The 27,617-nt window shown below is 39.6% G+C and overlaps 1 protein-coding gene across 1 annotated transcript in view; it reads right to left on the bottom strand.

Moving 5' to 3' along the window:
* Positions 1-20,462, bottom strand: part of pth2ra (parathyroid hormone 2 receptor a) — a 45,705-nt gene extending 25,243 nt beyond the window's left edge. Inside the window, exons 1-5 of the mRNA XM_081720847.1 lie at positions 20,384-20,462; positions 16,069-16,179; positions 15,749-15,864; positions 15,549-15,646; positions 9,148-9,334 (exon numbers count right to left, since the gene is read on the bottom strand). Coding sequence (XP_081576973.1) covers positions 9,148-9,334; positions 15,549-15,646; positions 15,749-15,864; positions 16,069-16,179; positions 20,384-20,441 — 570 coding nt within the window. The 5' untranslated portion in view covers positions 20,442-20,462. The remainder of the gene's footprint in view (positions 1-9,147; positions 9,335-15,548; positions 15,647-15,748; positions 15,865-16,068; positions 16,180-20,383) is intronic.
* Positions 20,463-27,617: the final 7,155 nt, after the last annotated feature.

The following is a 27,617-nucleotide window of genomic DNA, read 5'->3' as shown; positions in this document are numbered from 1 at the left end:
TACTAAAAAATATGCACATTAATGATGCAATTAGCACCAGCCTATGACAGCTCGGTGTGTTCAATCATATCTCAAGCAATGAGCTGATTCAAAGAGACTTCTACAACCCACATATTATACATTAAAATGGTTTGCATAAAATGAGGTCCCATTTAATAAGCAGAATAAATAACATGCAATCTTTGGGCTAGATTAAATTATTTTTAAAGCATTATTTTATATCCACTATACATATATTAAAGCCTAAGTGTTTAAATCAAGACAAAGGGGTTTGGTTTATAATAAGACGCGTGACAGCTTATTCTTATTAGAATATTCTCCTAGGATCTTTCTAAATACCAGACTGGAACTATATACTACTACCTGCAGTACTCTGGCTGTATACCTCTTCTCTAAACTACTATAAAAAACCAACATTTTAGACAACTTGTAAAAATAAAGCACTAGTTTTCTGTTGACCATAACATATTGTGTAATAGTAATGTTTGAGTTTACAAAGAACTTTTTCAGCATTTAAATTCACAAAAAAAAATCAATATTTGTTTTGTGCTACTTGTTTTTTTAGTTAACCAAATAATACAAAATAGAGAAAAATCAAAAATTAAATAAAATTAAATTAAACCCTTTAAAATAAAATTAAACCCTGTAAAAATCTAGCTGGGGTTTATATAGACATTTTGGCATCACACAGCTTTGAACACAGTGGCCATCTATGTGAAAGAACTAATTATCCAGATATACAGTTTTACTTATAAACACATTTGGAAAACTTTAGGAATACAAAAGTACCTGTTTTGCATAAACATTTGCTGACTGCTCAGCATTTGCCCTTAGTCATGTATTATATGTGGACTAGAGGACTAGTTATGTTCTAAAAAATTATCTGACTCAGGTAAGAATAATTTGCCCATAATAGACATGGGTTAAAGTCACATTCGCAAACAAATTAGACTAATCCAACAGGCCATCCACTGTGAGGCAGTGCCAACAAACACCTACACCATTCCAGAACTCCAAATCTCAACACTTACCACTTACACATCACTCGACTCACCCACACCTACACCAATCCAGAACTCCAAATCAGTACACACGCCACACACACATCAACAAACAAACCCACACCTACACCAGTCCAGAACTCCAGATCACAACACCACACACCCATTGTAACTGTATTGTAACTGAAATGTTAACACCCATGGAAATATACCCAGATAAAGGTCATGTCACTTTCATTACAGGTGTCTCCTGTAATCAGTCTGTAATCTGATTTTTTTCACTTCATTCTGTGACATTATCTATGTCATAATGACCCAGGTGAAAGCAGGTGAATGTTTTTTGACACAGAAAGGCACAGAAGGGCATGGCAAAGCTACATTGTATTTTTTTACACCTTGAACTTTTCATTCTGAATTTGTGAACATTAAAAAATAAAAATGAAAGCTACTAAAAATTTGAAGTGTTGAAATCAGAGGCAAAAATATACATATACATATACATAACTTCAGTGCAAAACTGAATCAGCGCTACACAAGTTCAAAGAAACAGCACCAAGTGTGACCATAAGGCTCTACATAGGATTTTGCAGTCTGCTGAACATATAATGAGATACACTCCTCCACTGTTACAGAACATTCACACCAGGCACTGTAGGAACAAAAGAAGACTCTAGCCTCACTAAATAGAGCCTGTTCACTTTGCTGCCCTCAGGAAAAGGATAACAAAACACAGAGCATGTTAAGAGGAGCTAAGCTCGATAGATGGTTTGACGTCTCAATTCAGTACTCACAGACTAAATGCTATTTCCTGCATATACATACAATGGCTATACACATTTCATTTGTAATATTTCAGATAACCCAGCTGCTCATTTGTTTCTAAACAAAGAACAGACTAAAGATCTTATTTATAGAACTCTCACAGTTTGTAAAGGCTGTTTTTCATTGTCCGTTTTACTGTTTATGTTCCCTCAGCTTGGGAACCTGTAGCGGCGTTTCTCACTGCAAGGAGTGCCCGGTGTGACGTTACTCATCCGTGTCAACTAAAAGTTGAGTTCGATTCTGAACGTTCTCTCTGATGCACATAATCATTTTCCCCGGTTTGCCTGCCATTAGTGAAAACGCGGATGCTGGGGTCCTTCATCAGTGCGGTAAGCACTGTAAGCAGGTCTCTTGCATCGCCCTCCCTCAGCGAAGCCTTTCCTGTCCTACTTTCAGTTCAGAAATGTTGCCATAATTGGTGAGGTTAAGATACAGTCATGCTGACAGCAGATATGCACAGTGCCGACATGTTGTGCGAGTACTTAGAGAGAGGCATCACAGTAAAGTGTATAAAGGTATGCTCAGCTGATGCTTTGTTCCAGTATGCTAAATGGGGTCTTCTTAGTCAACCATGACTAATCATACATATTGCATTCAGCAATTACCGTGTTACTTTAACATTTGTCCTTTGCCCTCTATTTCAAGTTTCACTTCAATTACAGGATGTGAAATCCATGCCATAAAAATGTCAAGATTTGGTCGGTCATGATACAATTGGACACTGATAACGTTTCAGCGGAATGAAAAATGATCTTTCTTTTTTTTTCTTTACTGCTGAACAATATTATGTATGCTTGCCATTTTCAAAGTTATTGTTTTGCTTTTCTGAATTCATCAACCTAAAGAACACGCACAGTGAGGGTGAAATAAGTGTGAGTGGAGGGAGTGGTCTGAGATTGTGTCCTATCATACACACCTTCCTTGTCTCACATGCACATGGTCACATGATCGATGAAAGACACACACCTCTGCCTCATGACAGGGCCGAGGCAACAGGTCTGACTGACATATTGCCAAGCTCAGGGAAGTATGAGTCAAACCCCTCTTCACCATATAATTGTCAGCACTGGATATTTTTTTAATGATTAGCCTTTTCTGTTGTGCATATATATGATTTTCCAGTGTACGCATTTGATTGATTCAACAAAACAAAAATATTTTCGGTTTCAATTACAGACAAGACAAGTATCAGGCCAACCATATTCCAGTCAAGGGTTTTCACTCAATACTGTGTATATCAAGAGAAGATTTCCTTTTCTCTTGAAGAATTATTAGAAGTTAGAAGCTGTAAGAAATCTTGTGTGAATGATACTGAATTGAATACATTCAGTTATGTTATCCTAACAATCTTTAATTGAATTTGGGCGAGACATTGAAAGGAAGCTCACGTGCTCAAGCTGCCTTGAAACTGAGAAAGACATGAGACTGAAGAGAGACTACCAAAGAGTTTTAATCAGTGCTACTCTGCCCTCATTATTGGTTTTATACCTTAGGAAAAGATTTAATGACATGAATCAAAGACTGAACTGCCCTAATGCTTCAGCACTGCAGTTTCCGAAAAACTTTCCAGCAACTGGACAGAACTTTCGACTGTCACTTTATTACACTGGTCCCCTCTAGCGCTGCTGTAGTGCACCATGGGCCGCTGACTGTAACTGCAAGGACTTCCATGCTTACTGGTGGATGATCAAAGCGCATCCACGCTGTAGTTTATCTTGTGGCTCTGCCCAAAGGACTTCCCTTTCAAAAGGGTTCACAAAAAAAGGGTTCCCCTCATCTGTTCACCGGTCCTCCTATTCACGGGTTGAGCCGAACTTTAAAGCAGAGAGACAATAAGCTGCTGTTCTGCTCTTTAATCATGAGAAGCATACAGGAACATTGCAGAAGCCAGGGAAAGACCTGTAAATCTCAGTTTCCGATGTCTTCAATTAAATACATTTCAAAATGCTCTGTAAGAATGCGAGCAGCTCAGGCTTCTGAATTTGATGTGTGACCATACAAAAAGAAACTGTTATTTCCCATACTAGAAAGGCCCAGAGAACTTGATGGACATGCATGAAGAATCACCTATTGACTTTCAGGGTGGTATACCTTAAATCAAAAGGGTCTGAAGGGTCTATTCAATATTCATTTCTGCTTAGCCAGACTTTGAGTCATCTGTATGTATACCTGTGTGTATAGATTGAAAATTGCTTCAAAGCAATGTTCTAAAGGTCACCCTCTGGAAAGAGAGGGAGCACCTCAGGGTTAATTTGTCCAGTCAGGTGCACAAGCATTGCATGAGGTAAGGACCTTATGACATACGCTGTTTGAAACTTTGCTGATTTCCTGTAGTGCCTCGTCACAGGGACAGCCCTTCAATCTTCAAGAGATGGCCCTCTCTCCTTATCTGACACATACATGTCAAACAGCAGGCTTACACTTTGTCTCATGAAAATCAAAAGTACTCCCATTTCCTGCTGGTAACAAAATGGCACTGTCTTTCTGCATCGTACACAAATCAAAGCCATTTGAAAAAAATAAGTCGGCCGGATGCAAAGATAACATTCTGTTCTTGCACTGTAGCACTTACAAATGGATTTAATCGACACAACTTGCTTTCAGAGTTCATAGGTTATTTTAAAAATCTATTATTTTATCCTTTTTTTATTATTATTTCATTCTTTTTTTTTTTAACTTTGGGTGACTTTTGAGTATGAAAATGTGCTGTATAAATCCAGTTGCCTTGCCTTTCACTAAGTGCTGGTTACATGCAGTAACTCCAGCAGACCTGTTAGACTGTTTTGGCCCAATAATTGACACAAGATACGCACAGCAGGAGGTATTCTGTCAAACGTTTGCCAAGCATTAACAAGCCAACTCAGAGTTAAAACAAGTGTCAGACCATCACACGTTATGATGATAGGGGTTATGACATTTTAATAACTATAATAGGTATAAGCTAAAGGCAAGTTATGTCAAAAATGATGTAACTGTGCTATGGGTTCTAGTGTTTCTCTGAGAATATGTTTTCAGTCCATCAATATTCTTATGGATGAAAAACTGAATAAATTGATAAAATGATTGTGACAAATGTCCTAGAGAGTGTGAGGAAAAAAAACAGAATGTGCCCACCCACTCAAACAGTAACTAATGAATATGAATTCATATTTAACAGTTAACATTTGTCAGTCAAAGTGATTGCATAAAGAATTCCTAGTGTTTTTTTTTTTTTTATGAATTAAACTATTGCTAGGCTTAGATTTAATTTTAACCATTCCTAACAAAGAGCAGATTCCAAAAGATTTGCAGTATTTAGAGTCTTACAGTGTCAACCAAATTCAATTTGACAATGAAAATTCCTTTTGTGGTTTCCGGGGGGGAAAAAAAAGGCTTTTCTTTATTGAACTGAAGGAAGGATTTAGGAAATGCTGCACTTGGACAGAGCTGGAGGGAAAAACTAGCAGTCAGTACTCTTTAAAAAGGTTTTAAAAGCTTTGAAGGTTTAATTTAAAGAAATGTATCTACATTTCCAAGGTCCAGGAAAGAACTAATAAATGTGTCATCCATTTATTGTGTCATACTATGTGAATGTATTAACGTTTATAGTACCATATCATAAATATTAATGTAAAATAATCCAAATGTATTTAACTTACTTGCCCTGATGAATTATGAAATGTGCCTTAAACACGATAGTGGAACCAGTTCTCACCTGATAAACTGATTAAGCACACAAAATCACAAGGAGAGAAGCTGCAAGGAATGTCTAGAAAAAGCATCAAGTGCATATGTTACTTTCATCCGCTCTGACTATACAGACGTGTCAGCTTAACGCAGTCTCTGGAGAACCTTAAACATGTAGAAGAATGTCTGTTTGTGCTGAGTATAGGCCTCCAGCTAAAGGCTGGATTAAACGCTAAAAGCATCTGGTCCCCAAAGCCTATCCATGCTGGCTTAACCCTACACTGCCATGGATGAGACATACAGACTGCACCGCTTGTCAACAGGGTTGGCACAACATAGGCTGTAATATATAATCAAATTCACCAGAAAAAGCCACCATGTGGATTGTTTATTTGTTTTTTGTTTTTTTAGAGAGAGCCATCTAAGCTTAGAAAGTAGCACCTGGCAGTTGTGGGTGGGTAGTTAAAAAAAGAAGAAGAAGAAGAAGAAAGACAAACACTACAAAACACCACATGAATGCCATGCCAGTGGAGATCTTGTGTTTACTCTTTACTCTAAGGCTCTACTCACAAATGCACATATTTTGGTACAACTGCCCAACAGTTAGTTTATATTTGTTTTTTGGTATGTGTATATTATAAATACACACACACACACACACACACACACACACACACACACACACACACACACACACACACACACACATTATCCAGCTTTGTTGTGCAATAACAATAAATATATTCTATTCTGTTCTGTTCTGTTCTATTGTGGAGGGGTGAATCTCTTCGACTGAATGATGTTCACTGGCTCTGCTTGATGTAACCAGTGCAGAGAGAGAGAGCAAGCATTCACAGCGCACTGTAATTAAGGGGCGTCTTTGAGCCTTCGCGTCTGTACGGGGCAGTCGGCACACACATTCCCATAAGCCATTTCACATGCCATTCCTGCCAGATCTTGCCTGCTGTGTGGCCTTGAGTAAACTCTGCAGAATTTACATTCTGTTTGTTCCTGCCACAGTCAACACAGTCTGACCCTGATGTCAGCATGGCCAAGAGTCTAGTTATTCCCAGTTTTACTGTGACCCCTTTTAACCCGGACACTAATTGAGGGTTATAAGTAACCACTGGTGCCTCTTTCTGCACTGATATTTTATACAAGTTTACAACTATAGCATGAAACAGTTAATTTGATCCCAGACATATACACACAGACACACGTGTAGATGAACACACATGAAAACATGCAAGCACACACATACACACACAATGCAACAGTGCACAGGATAGAGACATTGGAGAACAGGGAGTAATGGCATCACAAATGTAGGAATAGCTTGACAGTGATTATCCATGCATAAAGTTTTTGCATGTTGTGTATTGTTATTGTTATCAGTAATAAGGGTCCCTGAGGCTTACTGTAGTGCTGCGACAAAATGCTGATGGCAAGCCTCTTGAGGCGACAAAGGAAAACCAGGTTTATATTGGGAAGTAATCAGTGAGGGAACAGGTGAGTATGATTAATATTGCGGCAAGGACGATTGGCGTAGGCGTGGTGACGGACAGTCGGGGACAGGGGCCAGTGCATGCCGTTATTCTTTTTATACAAACAGAGGGATTCTATTTTCTTTCTACTCTGTTACACTTCAGTCACCTTCATGTAGTGATATGCATTTACAATGAAGGGAATAGAGGGGTAACAGATGAAGGTCTTGTTGTGCAAATAAATGTAACAGATCCTCTTCACATTTCTAAGCCATTATGATCAATCCTGACAGCAACCCTGACTGATCTATGCAGTGAGAGAGCAAGTCATCGGTGTTATGTGCCTGACCTCAGTGCACAGATGAAAACGTCCAAAACCGGCACATTTGCAGCGCGGCCCATGAGATCAGCAGCGAAAGAAAGGAAAAAAGCAGCGGACAATTATTCAGTGTGGAGGTTGGCTGACCGTTCGTCAGCTGAGCAGGATCAGGGCGAGCAGGCGAGAGAGGACAAATGTCTGAGCTTCTGGTACCAAGCAGCTGCTACCGCTGCTCTAGAGGGGGATATGGGAGAGGAGCCAGGGCTAGATGTGCACAGCCATCTGTGGGCTTGCATGACTACTGTCGTGCCGCCTGTTTCCCCAGGGCACTACAACTTCCAACATTCTGTTTGTCCCCCAGCGGAAAACCCAACCAAACAAAGACAATTCGGAAGATCATCATCACCGGACAATTAGCTACACCTGTTTCACATAGACGCAGTATATTTAAACCTGCCAGGTCTGTATTCTCTTTGCAAAGTATTGCCACTAGTGTTTACTGTACATACCGAGCGTTATTCTCCCGATTGCCTTTGTATTACCTCTTAAATGTTGGGCCTTGAGAATGTTTAATCTTCTCAGGCAACAGCTGGCACAGTATATTATAGCCATGCTGAAATGGAATCCTTTCTGAAGGATGGGAGTGCTCACATCAGATATCCAGTTTCATTGAAGAGATACCTCATGAATGACTGTATTACATACAGTTCTAGTTTTACTGTAGTCAACTTTATCTTACTGAACGCACCGTTATTTCTCACAGCTACATTCTATTAACAAGTTGTAACCTGAGTCCCGAAGGGCGAGGGGCAGGACGCACAGACTCCAGGGACATGGGCGAACATTTATTTATGTACAATATTGAGGAAACAGTGGCACTCACGTATAAACACAAACAGTGAACATACGCACACTAAACACTAATGACGTCTAAATACAACGCGATGTGAAACAAACATAGTTATGACACGATACATATAGTTACAAGCGACACGCTACATTCACAACGACCAATGCACTGCACACATTGACACAGTTTAAATACACAGACAAGACAAGGTGCAGGTGTGTGCAGGCGTGACCACAAACAAATATCCTGCCAAATCACGTGGCCCGCGGGAGGCGAGCATTCCGTGATACCAGTGACATGTCACACAGCCAGTGACATGATTGTGTATAACATTACACAGTGTGATGGCTACAAGCAAGTTTTCTTCCAGTCTAACCTAGTATGAAATTGTACTGGATTTGGATGTCTTGCAAAATTTCAAATTGCTGAACTGTCACTTACAAGACAGTACAGACAAGGTGCTCTGAATTCACTTTGCCCTCCAATGTCATTGCCCAGTATAACTTCATGGCAACTTTCTGGAAACACGAAACTTAAAAACTACAAAATATTGCAGAATAGAGGGTGACATACATAAGACAGCATAAATGATACTCTAGGAACCTCCCAAAATGCCACCAAAGAAGTCCTAACCTTGAATCTGCCACGAGAAATGGAAATATGGGGATAAAAGCACCATTAGTTTTAGAAAGAAGTAAAAATAACCAGAACAGAATGCACTGTAAAAAAAAAAAGCCGTTACTGTTACTGTAAGGACTACATCTGCGGTTCCAAAGTGTCATCCAGGGAGCTCCTTGTGCTACAAACTTTTCTATTTTATATATTCTAATGCAACCAGTAACTCATGAGGTAATTATCACATTATACAAGTTGGGTCAGGTGCATTAGTGCAATGCATGGGCAAGGATATACAGCGCATGTTTTTGACCACGGAGAAACTAGGCAACCTCTGCTCAGTGTGGACTGACAGGCCTAAGTCAGGTACCGCTGCACTGCTGTACTCACATACTGAGATGTGTTCACCGGCGCCACGCCCACCGCGTTGGTAAAGTTGTTCATGAGCATGGCGTCAAACTCCTGCAGGCCGTCGCTGCTGTGCACCACGCAGTCCTTCACGAAGATGCTCACGGCTCGGAGCATGAAGGACACAAATAGATGCATGTGGATGAAATTCCGTGTGCAGTGCAGGCGCCTGAAAGCACACAAACCATGGTTTACATCACTTTTGGTTCCACCTTCTAATTACCTATGAATGCTAAGGGCCAGAGGGAGGTTTCAAAGGCTGACACATTTTTTTAAAATGAATGTAGCAGCTTAATGTGGTTAGCTTGATTTAGTTTAAGGTTTTAGTTAGATTGTGATCTTTACTGTTTCGAGGTGTTACACTGTGATCTCACAAAGTGTGCTGGTACAGTGACACTTTTGTTCTGTGTTTTCATCTACATTAGATAACCCATTTAAAAACTATAGCATGTTTTAAACATTTTTACCCCATGTACTTGGACCATTTCAGTAACTAAATTTGATCCCGTTATATATTTCAAAGATTTAGGTCCTGTTTATTATATCCAAAATTCTCAGTCCAATCCATTCCCTCAGTTTCTCCACAAATTGTACAGTGATCAAGTCCCATAGAGCTCTGATTAGTCATTAAACATGTAGGGAGCTGGCTTCATGGTGTAGCGGTACGCTGTCCTTCCCACACATCACGTGGTAGTGCCTGCCACGTGCTGTGGGAATTGTCTGTTGACTGTGTTGTCTGTGACTGCCCTATTAATTGTGACCACACCTCCTTTGTTATCATCACTTGCACCTTGTTTCACATAATTTATGATTAATGTAAATAATCCCTCATGTTTGTTGCAATCTTTGTCTGTCGTTATTTATGTTCAGGCTCACTGACTGTGTTCTGCTTCTGACTGTGTCTTTTTTTTTTTTTTTTTGTACTTGTTCATCATGCACTGGGCTGTTGTATGTGAGTGCCACTTAAACTTATAGTTATACTTCATTTTTTGTCTCATTAATAAATGTCTGTGTCGAGAGATGCTTCTGTATCCTGCTCCTTGCCCTGCGGCACTCGAGCTGTCGCGCAGGGCTGGGTGGAAAACTCTGGGTTAGGTTACTGGCTGTGTTCTCTGTTTTTAATCAGTTTTCATTCATATTAGTAATGTTTCGTGCAAAAATAAGCTTCCGAACTGCATTACAAACTAAGGCCTGTGCTATGAATGAACAAGGCAACATGTAGTTGTTCTGTTATATGGGCAGCACCCTGAGCTCCTGGGTACATTTATTGCTGTTACACCAAGCGTGCCAAACCTCATCAGCTTGAATCAAGCATGATCCAAGTTATTACCTTCCTTTTTTTGCAGAGAACGGTGTGATCATGTGCTAAATTTAACTCCCATCATCTTGATGTTTTCAGCATCATTTGAACTATTTGTGAAAAGGCACCAAAGGGTTCGCTTGTTTATGGATCATAGGAAGAAAATAAATGAGCTGGGACTTGAGAAGATGCCTTAACATTGATTTCTGTGAACATACAGGTTAACAAGCGCCTAATTATATTTTTGCTATAGGCCATGTGGCACGCTAATGGGTTAAACACCTGGGATAAACAATAATGAAAAACCATGTTTAACTGTTATATTGTAGATGGTTAATGGGCCACATAAGGAATGATGCATCCTTTCCAAGTAACGGTGTGGGATAGTCCGCAGTTAAAAACACTGGCGCACCCAATACCAAGCCAACCACACCTGCCACTGGTCCAGGCAGCATCGCCAGCTTCCGTTTTCCACCCGGTGGGTCTCCTCTGGCAGCCCGAGATTGAAGCTGTGGTGCCTTCTCTGTGAACATGCGATTGATACGCCTGGATAATTACTACTTGCCACATCGTTGCTGGCTGTTTAACTGCATGGGCTTGCGTGGCTGTGGAGCATGTCAGTACTTTGCAGTATTATAACCATCAGTACTGGCCCATGGTGAGGGCACTGGACTGGTTGGTGATGGTGGGTGAAGGGGGGGGGGGGATTTGGGGTCTTAACGCACAACTGGATTCCTGGAAGCCTCATGAAATGTCTTTCTTCAAAATGTATGTTACTGTAGCAACACATCAAACAAACTGAGGGAGCATGTCGTGCCTTAAATAACAGTGAGATTGAATCACACTTTTTAGGCAAACATGCCTCCTCTGTGATTTGCTCTTGGCAGACTCAGTGAAACTCTTGATATTCGGGTAAATGCCTGGCACTTTTAAGTGGGACCAGAGGCCAGCATGAACTATTTTGGCCATTGTCATGATACAGCTCCTCCCTCCCTCAAACGTCTGTGTGTGTGTGTGTGTGTGTGTGTTCGTTCGTCTGTAGTGCCACGCCCTCTCGTGTCGTCCAGCTGATCTTGTTGTGTGTAATCGTCTTGAGTGTATATATATGTCTCATGTGTTGTCGTATGTTTGTTGGTGTTTGATGAGAATATAACGTGCTATGTCATATGTGTTAAATGTTGAAATAGAATGGTATGTTTATGCCTCGTCCTCGCATCCTGCTAAAGCCTCCTCCGACCTATGAAGGATCCTGAGGAAAGGTAAAAAGAGGAAGGGAAAGAAAGGAGATAAACACCCTCCTACAGCCCTTGTAAGGAAGCACCCCTGTGTTCTTGGGCACCTCCTGACTCCCACAATAGGGGAGAGAGGTCCAGGTGTGGGCGGTCCGAGTGCGGAAGCGGGGGAGTTGTACGGAGCCATGTCTGGCTACCAGGATTGGTATTGGTATATTTCAGTCCTCTGAGTTGGACTTCGTGGACTCCTCCCGTACCATGGTGAGACCTTCGCTCATCCTGGCCTTGCCCCAGGGATCCGCAAAGGGGTAGGAATCCATTGGAGCATTTTGGGGGGGTTCCCTGTATATGGTCCGGGGTCGAACTCTGAGTCCTACGGAGACCAGCCAGACTACGATAACCAGCAATCGAAGATGGACTCTGCTGGGTCCTAAGACCCCTACATGGACTATCTAGAGGGCTACACTGAGTATGGAGAGAGAGCGGAGTACAGTGACGTTGATCTGCAGTCGCATATGGGGTGCACTCGTGAGGAGGACCCTTTGATGGAGGTGAAGGAGGTCCCTCAGGGGATCCTCCCTCTCAGAGCGACATCACAGGCTCCGAGAACGACGAACCCCCAGCACCCAAGGCTCCACCTAATGCTCCACCCAGGGCATGCCGCTCTGGAGCAAGCAAGCTGCCCCGGGTGACTGGCAGAGAAGCAGGGTCATAACTGGTACGCTTCCCAACGTGGAAGCGTCACAGTCAGGGCAGCCACCGCTAACCAAGTCGGCGAAGGACAATCCCCCCCAGGCTGGTTGGTATCCGACCCAGCCGACGACTGGGGGACTGGCTGGGGTTCCCCCTTTCTTCTCTGCACTGTTAATATGTGTGGTGTTGTGCCTGCCTCTGTCACCGTGCTTGTCTCCGTTACCCCGAATATACTGGTCACTTTATTCCCCTCTGTGTCTGTGTCTGTGTCTGTGTCTGTTAGTGTGGGCATTCCTGTATCTGTCATTGTCTTGGTCCCGCTCCTTCCCCCCCGCTGTCCTGCTCACGATGGCCCATGGCAGGTTGTCTGGTCCTATTGCCTCGCCGTTTGGCATTGGTCTCGGGGCCGCAGCCAGATAGGCTGGCACATCGGGAGTCGTGATACGGGCTCTGTCATGATACAGCCCCTCCCTCCTTCTTAAACGTCTTTGTGTGTCTGTGTGTGCGTGTGTGTGTGTGTGTTCGTTCGTCTGTAGTGCCACGCCCTCTCGTGACGTCCACCTGATCTGATTGTGTGTAATCGTCTTGAGTGTATATATATGTCTCGTGTGTTGTTGTATGTTTGTTGGTGTTTGATGAGAACATAGCCTACGTGCTATGTCGTGTTAAATGTCGAAATAAAAAAGGAATGTTTAAACGTGCCTCATCCTCGCATCCTGCTAAAGCGTCCTCACCTTACAGCCACAACTAAGTGATTCAATGCTTACCAGTGATTCTGGTACATAATGTCACTTGTAAAATTAGCATACCTCAACAGAGGTTAAAGGGTGAATTCCTTCAGAGGTTCTTGTAAGACCAGTTTGTGATGGAATGAGGCTTAAGCAGGATGCGGGGACGAAGCACGTTGAGACAAATGTTTTATTTAACACAAAACACCTACACTTGTGTAGGTGTAGCACACATGCTACATTATGTAGCACACATGCTACATTACATCAAACACCGACAAACATACGACAACACATGAGACATATATATATACACACACTCAAGACAATTAAACACAACAAGGATCAGGTGGATGACACAAGAGGGCATGGCACTACCGACTAACGCGCGCACACACACACACACACATACACACACACACACACACACACACACACCGAGACGGTTGAGGAGGAAGGAGCGGCCGTATCGTGACACAGTTAAGATATGAAAAACTTTAAAATTAAATTCCAAAAACAAGGGTTTCTTTCCCTGCACTTCAGTTCCTCTGACCTGAAAAGGTGTAAAATAACATAGCAAAACACAGTGATCGTCGGTGGCCCTAAGCACCATAAAGGGTATGAGCTGTGGAAAGGAATTCAGTTACTGAAAATGCAACATAAGCAAAGGCTGCAAATGCTTATTTAAAAAAAAAAAAAAAAAGTTTTTTTTTTTTTCCCAAAGTTTTAATATATAAAAACACATTTAAAACGTTTCTGTCTTAACAGAAATGTGAGATGTTTCCAACTTGACAGTATTGCCATGTGATGTCTGTTCAGCAGCATTACCTGAATACACAGCGTTGCCATGGTGCTGGGTAAGTGGGGGGTGTTTTAAACGCAAATCGTTATCTTACTCCGACAGATCAAATAGCCACAGCGATATAATGAGGTGGAATTCACTGAACAGCATGCCTGTTTGATTCGTGGCATGTGCTGCATGCCCCACTGGTTTCTGCACTGCACAATGTGTCCACATGTCATACTGGATAAAACAGAGAGAACAGGAAGATGCTGCATTGCTCTGTTCAGATTGAGAGCTTGAACACATTCTACCCGCTGGGGAGAGTGCGTGTCTACCGTGAACTGCATTTAACCTTGTTTACTTTTTTGTTTTTGCTTATTTCACAGTGCATTTATTAAAACAAAACTTTCCATTAAATTCTTGAGGCTCTCCTCAGTGTTATAACTCATTATGCAGTCATCGACAAAGACCTGAATGCAATTCATGTATGGGAAGTATATATTAACATAGTTAACTCACCTCTGAATAAAGGTAGTGATACTACACAGTAAGGTTGTACAACAAACATACTGATGTATAATGTTGCTTTCATTTAACAGATATAAGAGGTGTTGTAGTTTAAAAACTGCCTGGTACAATGGTCTGCATTAGGACACTTTAGCTGTTTCAAGCCTGTAATAATGCACTGGAACCAGCAGGAACAGTTCTGATTCCCTTGTACACGTCTCCTTACCAGATGTGCTGCTGCTCTACATTCAGATTATTTGTCCCTAACAGTTATTATATTTGTTCCAAACAGTTATTATTTTCCAATATGTTAAATAGCAAAAATGATTGCCTCAGGTTGGATTTAATAATGCACACTTAAATGATTAAGATCCTTTTAGTCGTGTTTGTCTGACTCTCAATAGCTGTCAGTATCTAAGGTTTTATATGCTATACGCTCTAACACGCCACAAATGTTTCTCTCAGCTTGTTAGCCATGTTCAGTTCAGATCCCTTTGATTTGGACAGGGCTTTGTATCTTAGGTATTGCAACAAAGAAACATTACAGACGTGTGCAAAGGCTCCCTAATGAGCAAACCAAGGTGAACAGTGGTGACAGAAAATGTCCCCAAAAAAGCCTGACAGTAATCGAGGGCTTTAAAAAGACCTGAGGCTAAAAATAGAAACCCATCCCCATCTGAGCAGGTCAGGAACCGCTGATTGTTAATCACTGAAATGGGGAAATGAGGTAATCTTACCTTTTGTATGTCCATCGTCTGTTGAATGTTGTCTAATAGTTTAAAGATATTTGTGGCAAGTGCCAAGAGCAGATCAGTTCCTTAGACTAGGAGGGCTGACTCTTTCTCAACAATTCTTATTCGGATATTATTATTTAATACTCATTGACTACCTTCACCTTGCTATGCCCGTAATTATACTGGCTATGAATGGTATTGAGGCAGCCTGTTGGTAAACAAGTTAAGGATAACATCAGTATATACCATGCTTAAATGAACCTGTTTTTGCTGTGTCCTTGATATAGTTAGGCAACTGAGCAACTTCAGGAACTATAAGCATTTCAGTTTTTATTTTCAAAAACATGCACACATGCATAGACACACACATGCATGCAGATCTAAAACACATGTGCACAGCCTCACCTGAAGTATCCAATAATGAGGATGGCAACGAGCAGAGAGCCAAAGGAGGCCGAGTACCCCACAGTGTACATGACGTGAAGCCTCTCAAAAAACACTTGCTGCAGATACAAACGGAGCTGTGTTTTTCAGATGCTTTATGCACCGTTGGAATCTCTGGCTAGAGGCCTATAAAGCAGAATATTGTCTGTAGTGCATCTCACTCGTTCTCTGTTGGGTCCAGGGGACTTGATGCACTCGGTGTAGTTGGCCCAAGTTTTATTCACCCCATCTCCAAGCACCCAGGAGTTGTTGGAATCGCACTTCCTATAGGCATTGCCTGCAAAAATGACACAAGGTAAAGCACAACTGCAACTTTGAGATGCAGTTTAAGATGATATATCAACACCACGGACCCACAAAATAAAAGCTGATGCTTAAGAGAAACACTATTCCAAAGTCCAGGCCTCGAATGTGCCTGTCCATAGTTCTCACCCAGAGCTCTAAACATTACATGGTTTCTGACGTTAAACCGTAGTCATACCTCCATGGTTGAAATCGTAGATGTATCTGGGACATGGCACTTTGATCACAGTTCCAGGGTGCCCTTGTGGCCAGCAGATCAGACCATCCCATTCTGGAGGACATGTGTCCCCTTTTTCCCGAAGGACAAAAAAAACATTAATAATAATGATGGCTATACATTTATGTTCACATCATGGAACTTTGCATATAAATTGACCTTTATCAAGGTTCAAATGTATAGACGTATTTTAATATACAATGCCTTTCAAGTTGAAACTGAGATGAATGATACCTTTAATACATTTTTTATAGATTTAATGTCTATATCTCTTATATGATTACTATACCCTTCAGATATAGTGTTAACATGGAAGTAGGATATGGGATAAGGAGATTACACATGCACATATACACACTCTTTCTCTCAGGCTCCACATTATCCTGATCCTGTATTTTTGACTATGAGTTTGTTGTTTTTCAATTCTGTATGGTTATTTCTATAATCTAAGATAGTCTAAAAATAACCACACAGAATTCAAAAACATTATTTCTTTTGAATTGATTTTTTTTTTACAATTCTGATTTCAGTAATAGAAAAGTTAAGACATGCTTTCCACAAATATTTAGAGTGTAAATTACATTTTTGCCCTTCACCGCTTGTGTTCAAAAACTTTGTTGCACCTCCAAACCACTGACATTACTGACTTCTAATGATTTCCACTCCAGCAAGTGAAACACACAACTCATTATATATAAAATTTGAAGCTTTATTTGGAGAACAGAAAATTGGCCATTGGGGGACTGGGAAGCTCTTCAGTTGACTTAGCAGTGTTTTTTGTGTCATTAGGTTCATGTTGATACTTGTTTTGGCCTTTCTGATTGGTTGCTGTGAAGAGGTTTATGCCTTTTGGTGCCCCTTTTATTCTGTTTATGATTTTCTCTATATTCTGGACACTGCAAGTTTGTTCCTGTCATAGACACCAGATGTCCTAAATGGTTCATTTTGCTCTGCTGTAGTCCTGATTTAAATTATTTAATTCCATGCGTGCTTTATTCATAGTTTTTTCTTCATGTTAGTTTATGCATTCTTATAATGTCAAGTAGATCACAAGCTCAATGTATGCAAATACATAGTTAAAATATTAAGACAATAGTTTTATATTTGTGACATCTCAGTCACACACATGTGAAGAGTGAGTCCAGTTCAATCCAGGATTTTTTTTAATTTTATATTCACAAGAAACAAACTAAAAATGAATCACTAAGGGAAACGATGGGGGAACGAACCCACTGAAAGCTGGTTCTTAATACAAAGGAAAGCGATAATGCTGAAATAGAAGGAGATAACTTAAGAGAGAGCAGCGCATAGCAAAGGAACGAGCAGGCTAGTGTAAACACGATGCAGTGAAAGACTGAAAAGGACGGGGTTCAATATGTATGCAAGCGACGAGCAACAAGAAACCAAAATTAGTGTTCAGGGCCGATTAGTGGTGTCAGATTGAAGAGGTGATACATGTGAGTGTGAAGAGTGCACGCCTGGGGCTGGTTGTGTGAGGGATCAGGGCAACCAGACTACCTGGATGCGGGTTGAACCTGACGTGGCGTGACATAAAGAGTTGCTGTGAAATGTGTTTAATGTGACCTTTCTGTAATATTGTCAAACCTATTCTCTTGATTATGTTGTTATGGCATATCGATGAACTACAAACATTTTTATTGCCTTGCCATCCAAAATACATAAAATTATTTGTCACTGAACTTGGGTTATTCAGTTGAACAGTAAGGTCCACTCATAAGGAGACATCCTGTTTTAGTCTCAAAACACAATCATGAATCAAACTGCAAACTTGTCTGCATGCTTTGTTACAAATATAACTGCCATGACAACAATAATTTTTGTCTGTAATGTGGCATGTTTTATTGATTTTTTTCAAACATTTTAAAAGTCTGTCTCTCTGTCTCTCTAATGGTGTGCCTGTGCATCCATGTAGATCCCTACACACGTGACTGTAAGTATAGTGACATTCAGGTAAGTACATAAAGCATGGGACTAGTTAACCATTAGGCAGTCCTCATAATTAAAAAAAAAAGACAAAATCCTAAGTTTTACATTATGATTTTTGCCTCAATAATGCTCAGGCAGGCCAAAAACATAAAATGGTTATTTGGTCTTTAGATCAAATCAAAGGTCTTGGAATACTTTGTTTGACATGCTCCCGAGTAATCAAGCTGAATGCCTTTAAAACGAAAGACGGCCTTCAGTAAAGTTAGCACCGTGTCAAAATTATTGGAACAAAATTGCAGTGTCACACTGTATGTGTAAAAAGTAGGATGTTGTCGGGTTTCACAGACATGTCCATTTTCTATTATTGTTAAAGTATCTTTATTGTATAATCTCATATAAAGCACACATGAATCTAAAAACAATTACACAGTATAATAGAGAATTTGTCATATTTTGTTGCCATCTTCTCGTTCATAGTGACATGTAATAAATATGTAATACAATTTTTACAGAACAATATTATATGGACTTCATTGTGACATTATTTGATTTAGAAAGCAACCTTTCCAAAAATTCTTTTTTGAAAAAACCTTCAACCCTTAAATGCTTAAATGGCTAACACTTAATATAACTAATATAATATATTAGTTAATATAACTAAGTGTTAATATAACTAAGTGAATATAACTGTAGCCCCAGCACCCCTGAGTCGAAGGTTTTTTGAAAAAAAAAAACCTTGCTCTGTTCCTGCCAATAGAAAGCATGCTAGTTCTTGCCTTAAAATTTCTGAGGAGACCCAGAGCACAAGGACATCAGTACTGCATTCAACTCTTGCTTGCTCCTGGCAAGAGTCAATTACAAATGTTGCAATCTTCCCATTTCAAACCATGGAGGTTTCAGCTCCTTGCTATGTCTTCAAACCACTGTTCAGAGCTACAAGCCCAAAAGGCATCTCAGATCTTTGGTCTCAGAATCTTTGTCATCCCTTTCTAGCTGAACAAAGCATGCCTGTAAGATGACATGTCACTACTGTAACATCCTGGCCTGTCAGTGCTGAAATGTGCTTTGCACATCAGTAAGTAAGACAGTCTCTTTCTTCTACTGCAGTTTAAAATTCGTAATTGAATCTAATACATGTTGTCATTGAAAAATGTCTTAACATGTGTTTATGTAGTTACTGCTCATTATATAGTTGGCGCTCCTACTCTGTTTTACATGCACAGTTAATAGCTATCCAGACTCATTTAATTATTGCTATTCATTTAATTATCAGTTTCATTCGCACTTGATCCAGCCAGGAAAATGCAGTTGACTTTATGGTGGAGACGTTCCCTGAAAAATCCACAATTTAATATCTGTTTCCTAGACATGATGACAGTCTAGAGAAATGTAACCAGCATTCCCTATGAGAAGCACTATGAGAAGTTAATTCTAAAAATTCGTTTGTTATGAAATTATGTTGCAGTTTATGTCACATGTAGCAGAATTAAAAACAAATCGATCTTTAATAGTATATTTGTTTACTTATTTTGTTTTTGCTCCACAGTCAAACTGTTTTCCATAACAGTGTTATGCTTTATATTTGTGACTGTTATATTTGCCCTTATGAAGTGGCAAACCGGATTGCTTGCTTATAGTTGCTCAGCAAACTATTCCAAAGATAAAACTGGTTCTATTTCCTGTGTGCCTCTTCAGAATAAAAATAAATACAGCACATATGTTCTACTCTTTGTTTTATATATAGTTTATATATGTAGAGAGAGAGAGACAGTAAACATAACAGTGTAGTACAACACAAGGTTTTCCAGAGAAACTTGCCATTTCGGACAAAGGTCCTTTGTCAGCTGTCTAAGAAATTTGCTTGCACAGCTGATGAAGAACCATTGCACAAAATGTCCTGTTCTCAGGAAACAGCATGTACTACTTCTATAACTGTATTCCACAGTACACTGCAGTTAATTCCTGGAATCGGTGGATTGTAAGAAAGGTCTTAGCCTGAACATCTTCAGTACTGTTAACAAAGGAAAGCATCTGCTTCTAATCATAATCTGATCTGTGAATTTTTAATGAGCTTGTGTTATGCATTCAATTTCCTGTTGGACACAGGAAATGAGATCAAAGCATATGCACCCAAAATCCAATGTGGTGGTAAAAACATGTCATGTAAGCAAAGTGCAGACAAAATAATGAGCAAAAAGACGGATAAAAGGGTGTGGTTTGGGTGAGAAGGCATGCGCAGATGATATAATAGAAATGTATAATTCATTATGTGTGTGTGTGTGTGTGTGTGTGTGTGTGTGTGTGTGCGTGATGTGGTAAATTCCCTTACCAGCAATGTCATTGGCAGACACAGTGTGGAGGCACTGCATTTTGGCATCCAGCAGCATGTGCACCTGTTCCTCAGCTGTGATCTCTCCATCTGACCCTGTCTGGGTGAACACAACAATATTTTAAACTGAAGGTTGAGCACAACCAGCTAAGAAATACTGTTTTTTTGTGTTGCTAAGTTCGGTATGTAGCAGCAGACTCTTTAGGAAGAAGGAGGTGTCAAGAGCTTGTTATGCTTTCTTATCCAACCATGAACTGTAAGATCATAGTGGGTGTTACTATGGCTACCAGATTTGGGATGATGATTGACCTCATATGGTGAAGCATCCTACATTTTAAAGCTTTAAAGAGGCAGCGTGATAGTGTGCGTCTTCATCCCAGCACATCATACCTAGGCCTGTTAACAAAACCTACACTTTACAATTACACTACCACTCTAACATTTTAATTATCCTGTTAATTGAAGTGTATTGTATTATGTAGTGTTTTACCAAATATGTTTATTTCAGTCTAACACACCTTTTTTAAAATTATGTAAATAATTTTAAAAATGGGGATTGTTTCACAAATATTAATTTCTGAACTCTTCCCAAGCTAAAGCATTAAAACTTAAAAATGTGTTGTTTAAAAAAGAATTTATTTTCTTTGCATTATTTGAGGTCTGAACACTGCATCTTTTTTGTTTGTTTGTTTGTTTGTTTATTATGACTAGTTGTCATCTTCTGCAAATAAATGTGCAAAAAGACAATATTTTTATTTTGGATTTGGAGTAAATGTTGTCATTAACTGATATAATAAAACAAAAATGTACATTTAACTCAACACATACTTATAAATAGTAACACCAATAATTTGGCAGTGGTGTCTGAATATCTGTTTGCATTGCCAGTTGCTATGGCAGCAATGACATTAGGAAACTCAAAGAAAAAGGTACTACACTGATCTACACTCTCAGAACTTTAGAAGCCCATGGAATGAATGATGATTTCCATATTTACTTTTTCTAATGGACTAGTTTCACCTCTTAGAATTTCTGAAGCACTTTGCACAGTTGATGCTAAATATTACAGTTCAAAATCCTGCCTCCGTTTAATGAAGTGTCTTCTAATCTCCTACAGACAAAAGTATCAAAGACATGCACATTAAGAGTGAGATAAATGACTAATCAGATAATAACTGTGGTACTATAGCTTACAACTTCTCTTCATATAAATGTATTATCATAGCCACCATCATCCATTGTTATCATCCATTCTTCCACATGTATTACTGCATGAGTTGTATGTTGTATTTCTTGCAATAAATGCAATCAGATACGAACTAGAGACCAAGAAAAAGCTTGCTGACCATTTTATGGTCACCCCTCTCTCTCTCTCTCTCTCTCTCTCGCTCTCTCTCTCTCTCTCTCTCTCTCTCTCTCTCTCTCTCTATATATATATATATATATATATATATATATATATATATATATATATATATATATATATATATATATATATATATAAAGGCATATGTCTATAAATGTTCTAGATACTAAATTTAACCATTTTCAGTTAAATGAGGGAGATGGACAATTCATAAGAGGCCTATCATTTAACATTGTTAAATAACAGAATGATTGCCCTGATAATACACCTTAGTGGACATTTATTGGATACTACTCTGCCAACCTTTAATGCAACCTCAGCTATAGGTTTCAGGTGACTGGAACAGCTGGGTAGGAAGCAATGTGGAAAAAAAATACGATCTCATTAAGGCAGGTGATTCCAGCTTGCATGTTTCATTCAGTCCTGAAACTTGACAGATGTACTCCTGGTGTTTGACCAAGGCGCCTGTTGTAATGAGGTCTGGATCTCAGCATGGAGTCTTACCTCTATTAAAGACTACTACCCCAGGAGCACATTCATGCCTTCATTGCATCTGTTTAAGACTCTCCAAAGAAACTATAAAAGTCAAATAGGAACAACTCAGTTCCCTTTTGGGCTCCAGAACACCTTAACACACATAGAATTAGTGCACAGTCAGGATCAGAAGTGTGACATATATATATATCCACATTTGCTGATTTATTGATTTTTTTGTTACCTTATCTTCCTAGTGTTGTCATCAATTCCCACACACTGTCTGAAATAACTGGACGCAGGTGCCACCCACTGCATATTGCACAGCAACAGCTGACAGGGACTCAGGTTTGGCCAGTACCACTGCAGACTGGCAGGAGAGAGAAACCCAGCCATCCTTTCCATTCAAACTTCCAGTCAAACTTGGATACTAGTGACAGGATGCCACTCTCTGAACACATCATCACCCTTATAATATCGTTTACAGGGGCTTTTATCTCACAGCTAATAAAGTTTGAATAACGGCACCGGCTACTGGGGTTACGTCATGAGCACATTTCATGTGTTTTCCAGTGCTGAGAATGCACGGTATTTGTGATCAAGCCTGTGGACAAAATCACTGTACCCTTCAATGTGATGGGGCTGCTCGAAAGACACAAGGCTTGTGCTGGTAATCACATTCGATACCTTATTTCTGCTTCTTTACTGCATTTTTATTATTATGTGCTACTGACCTTCATAGCATACAGGTTTGATCTAATTGGCCCCTTTCTAATGGAGACTAATATGCACAGGGAAAAAAAAATCAATATCAGAAACAGCCTTCCTCTTTGGAGCTAGGAAACCATGTCTAAATTATTCATGGCTGTATGATCTGGCCAATCTAAAGGGAAATTCAGTATGTTATATAATCTTTATCAGTTATCTGATCTTTGTTTAAAGTGCTCACAGGGGGAATTAGCACTACGCAGAACTCTTCGATTTTGCTGAATGCTGGAAAAAGGCTTGTTTCACACCAAAACCCTACACCCATCACAGGGAGATAACAAATTGGGTATTGGAATTCATGTTTGAATGAGCACATGGTAGTCTGCTACAGTAGGCTCATACTGTACATGGATTCATACAGAGAGAGGTTTTCAAAATTGCAGTGATGTGCACAAAGTTTCCAGGCAAACCTTTATTTGCTGTGCCAGTATAGTGCTTCTGAAGTTCTGAGAGATAATACATGTACTTTTTCTACATAAACTGGTTTTGCCTCCCAGCACACACACACACGCACACACACACACACACACACACACACGAACACACACACACACACACACACACACACACACACACACACACACACACACACACACACACACACACACACACCGGCCATTTGTGGCCTAGATTTAACAAGGTGCTGGAAACATTTGTCAGAAGTTTTAATCTATATTGACATGATGTCATAATGAAGTTGCTACAGATTTTTTGGCTGCACATCCATGATGCCAATCTCCCATTCCACCACATCCCAAAGGTGTTTTATTGCATTGAGAACTAGTCATTGTGGAGGCCATTTGATTGAACCCATCCTGCTGGAAGTAGCCATCAGAAGATGGGTACACTGTTGTCATGAAGGGAGGGATGTGACCAGCAGCAATATTCAGGTAGGTTGTGGTTTTTAACAGTGCTCATTTGGTATTAAGGGGCTCAAAGTGTGCCAAGAAAATATCCACCACCACCCTGAACCATTCACACAAGGCTGGATGGATCCATGTTTTTATGTTGTTTACACCAGATTCTGACCCTACTGTTGCAGCAGTAATCAAGAATCAAAAGACCATGCAATGTTTTTCCAGTCTTCTATTGCCAGTTTTAGTGAGCCTTTGTGAACTGCAGTCTCATTTGCTTGTTCTTAGATGATAAGAGTGGCACCCGGTGTGGTCTTCTGTTGTGCATTCAGATGTGCTCTTCTGCATATCTTGGTTGTAATGAGTGCTTATTTGAGCTACTGTTGCCTTTCTATTAGCTTGAAAAGGTTTGGCCATTATCCTCTGACTTCTGGCATCAACAAGGCATTTTTGCCCAAAGAACTGCTGCTCACTGGATATTTTCTCTCTGTAAATCCTAGAGATGGTTGTACACCAGAATCCCAGTAGATCAGCAGTTTCTGAAATACTCAGACCACACCACATTCAAAATCTCTTAAATTATCCTTCCTTCCCATTCTGATGCTCATTGACAACTTCAGAAGGTTGCATTGACCATGTCTACATGCCCAAATGCACTAAGTTGCTGCCACTTGATTGGCTGATTAAATATTTGCATTAACGAGCAATTGAACAGTTGTACCTTATAAAGTGGCCATTAAGTGTGTGTGTGTGTATATATATATATATATATATATATATATATATATATATATATACACCTGGGAGCTTGAGGTAATATTTTAGCTGTTCCTAGGTCTGCATTGTGACAGATCTCAGATGTTGCTTTTGAGATCTGCTGGAGCCATCCTCTCAGTTTGGGGGTCACTGCCTGTAGTGCTCTAAGTACTACTGGACTTACTGTTGTCTTCACCTTTCACATCTTTTCCAGCTCTTCTCTCAGCCCTTGGTATTTCTCAAGCTATTCATGTTCCTTGTTCCTGAAGTTGCTATCACTTGAGGGTATTATATGCAGAGGATGTGGGAACTATTGTATATTTAATTAAAAAACAAGTAAAAATATTACTTTAAATGTTCCTTCAGCAAATTGTTTACTTTAGACCCTCATCCTACAAGTGTTCAACATATGTGATAATTTATTTGAGCCATCAAAGCTGTCATCAAAGGGTGGCTACTTTGAAGAAAGCAAAATCTAACACAGTCATTGAGTGTTTAATGCAGCATAATCATGTGATAATTTAATTGTTTTGATACTTTAACTGTTTTTCTAAAATGTATAAAATGTTTAAAAACAAAGAGTAGGTATGTCCAAGCTTTTCACTGGTATTGGATATACAAGTCCCATTATTATGCTCGATTGAAGCATTATGAGCCATAATTGTCCTTTTGAATCCCATTATGAATCATAATGGTCTCTGCTTCATGGGTTTCTTTCTATTTGGTGTGTAGTTGCTAGGCAAAGTTTGTGAGCCCCTTTAAATGATGCTGATTTTGACATGGATGACTCTGTTTTCTACTGAGCCATTATAATAAATAAAGACAATTTCGTTTAACAAACAACACACACAGCACATCGTTCACATTGTCACAGCTTTATTTAAGATTTCATTTTAAGAACCAAGGCACTGATTAAAAAAGTATGCAAACCTCTAGGAAAATGGAAAATATAATTGGAGTCGCATCTTCTGATCAGTTCAAGTGTCAGTTTGATCTGCCCTGCCATATAAAAACACATCTCAGTTACCTCCTCCTCACAGCACTATTCTGCTGCAGCATTTGCAATGTGCCACAATCTGTGGCACAGCCAGAAATTGATCTTTGGGTGGGCAAAAGTAGGTGAGCACAATTTTCTCTCCACAAATAAGCAGAACTGCAATCTACAGTTGAAATACTGCTAGTGTTTAACTATGTACAAAAACATACTGCAGAAAGTCTTTTGTTTCTACAATAGCCAGAAAACCAACTCTAATAATCATACATATCTGTTCTTCATTTTTAGACTTCTGAGCTAAATAATGCTGAGCAAATAATGCAAAATGCTGAGCAAATAAGTCAACATGTTGGAAAGCACAAACACTACATTCAAATTAGTCAACATGGTAGAAAACACAAACACTACATTCAGATAAGTTGACATGGTGGAAAATACATTCAAACTACAACAAAAATAAACACCATGTAAGCTAATATGGATAAACAAATGAAATAAAAAGATTAAACACTCAATAAAACTGCAGAACAAGCAGTCACTTGAAGGCAAGTTGCAGGGCAGGCCTGAGGATACCTAATAAAAAAAAATGCTACGCCGACCTTATGACGCATGTCTGTTTTCTGGACCCATCTACATGACAAGTCAAAGCTAGCAGGGTCTGGAATTGAATATAGTGAGAATTGTATCACTTTCCAGGGAGTGATCAAGTTCCTGCTAAAAAGATAACAGAGTGAAGCCGTAATGTTGACACTGATGATTGTAAGCGTGTCTTGATCCGATATGCTGAAATAAATCTTTCGATGGATGATGTTGTCAGTCATGCTACCAAGTATAGATAGTTAGCCAAAATCATTGGTTGATTAATGAGAAGGCTAAATGCTAATTGACTGACGAGTTTATTGACATGAAGCAAAAGCTAATTACTTGACAACTATAATCGATAACAATATAATTGATAATGATCATTTTTTAAAATATTTTTTTAATTTTCAATTTTTATTCTTGTTGCAAATCACAACAAACTTTCTGGAAAGTGTACACTGCATTCTATTTGGAAACACTGCATGTAAAATACGGAATGCTACAAAATATCAAAACCTCATTCCAATTGTAAAGGATGTGCGACATTTCCTCAAAGGAGTTTATTTTACACTTTAGTAGTGTAGCTGAGTCAAACAAGCTCAAGTTGGCTTGTAGGGACTGTCACTGTGCAGCCCTGGACTTGGGCATCTGTGGGGAATGAGTAAGTGGGAGCAAATGAAAGACAGGTGTGTGCCATAATAAACTGGTAATTGTGAATGGAGAAGTGAAAGAGAGCCATGATTGGTGGGAGAGTTCTAGCTGGACACCAGCCAGGGCGTGACAGTATGATTGATAGAGCACTTTGATGCCTCACAGCTTAAACGGCTTTGAGAAACAAATGACATCCTGTATAAAGCTGTATAAATAAATTCTACAGCAGAATGTCGGAGCTAAAACTCAAAATTGATTGTTATTGCAGTCTGAAAATGATCCAAATTCAGGTGTAAGGCCCGATCCCATTTCACCCCTCCAAACAGAGGTTTTTCAGAGGCACACTCCAAATGGAGTGGTATAAAAATTTCAAAGAAAGGCTTGTGAATCCCAAGTAAAATGGCTGAGAAAGTGACCAAAATAACCCACAAATCTAAGTATGTTCTCTATAAAAAAAAGAAGAAGAAAAAGTTACAATAACCAATGTCTAGGTTACTAGCTAGCTAATATTACATCATTGTTGCTGACTTGTGTATGGTAATCCCACATTTTGAAATATTTTCATGATGCATGCCCACTTTGAAGGCTTATAATTCAAAATTTAACTAGTCTAGCAGTGAGGTTGCTGAACTTTACCACTTCTCTAATATCAATGAAAATTGGCAGGGCTGCTTACAGAGCACTGCCAGTAGCCAATAGTCTGTTTATGTATAAGCCATCAAAAACTACTGATGAGGTGTCAGGTTCTTGAAGGGGAAGACTTCACTGACTACCCCTTGTAACTCAGTG

Source organism: Electrophorus electricus, chromosome 9, assembly GCF_041902795.1.
Source record: "Electrophorus electricus isolate QZ-2024a chromosome 9, ASM4190279v1, whole genome shotgun sequence".
Classification (NCBI taxonomy): Eukaryota; Metazoa; Chordata; class Actinopteri; order Gymnotiformes; family Gymnotidae; genus Electrophorus; species Electrophorus electricus.
Note: the sequence above shows the minus strand (reverse complement) of the source record. Positions and strands in the feature narration are given on the sequence as shown.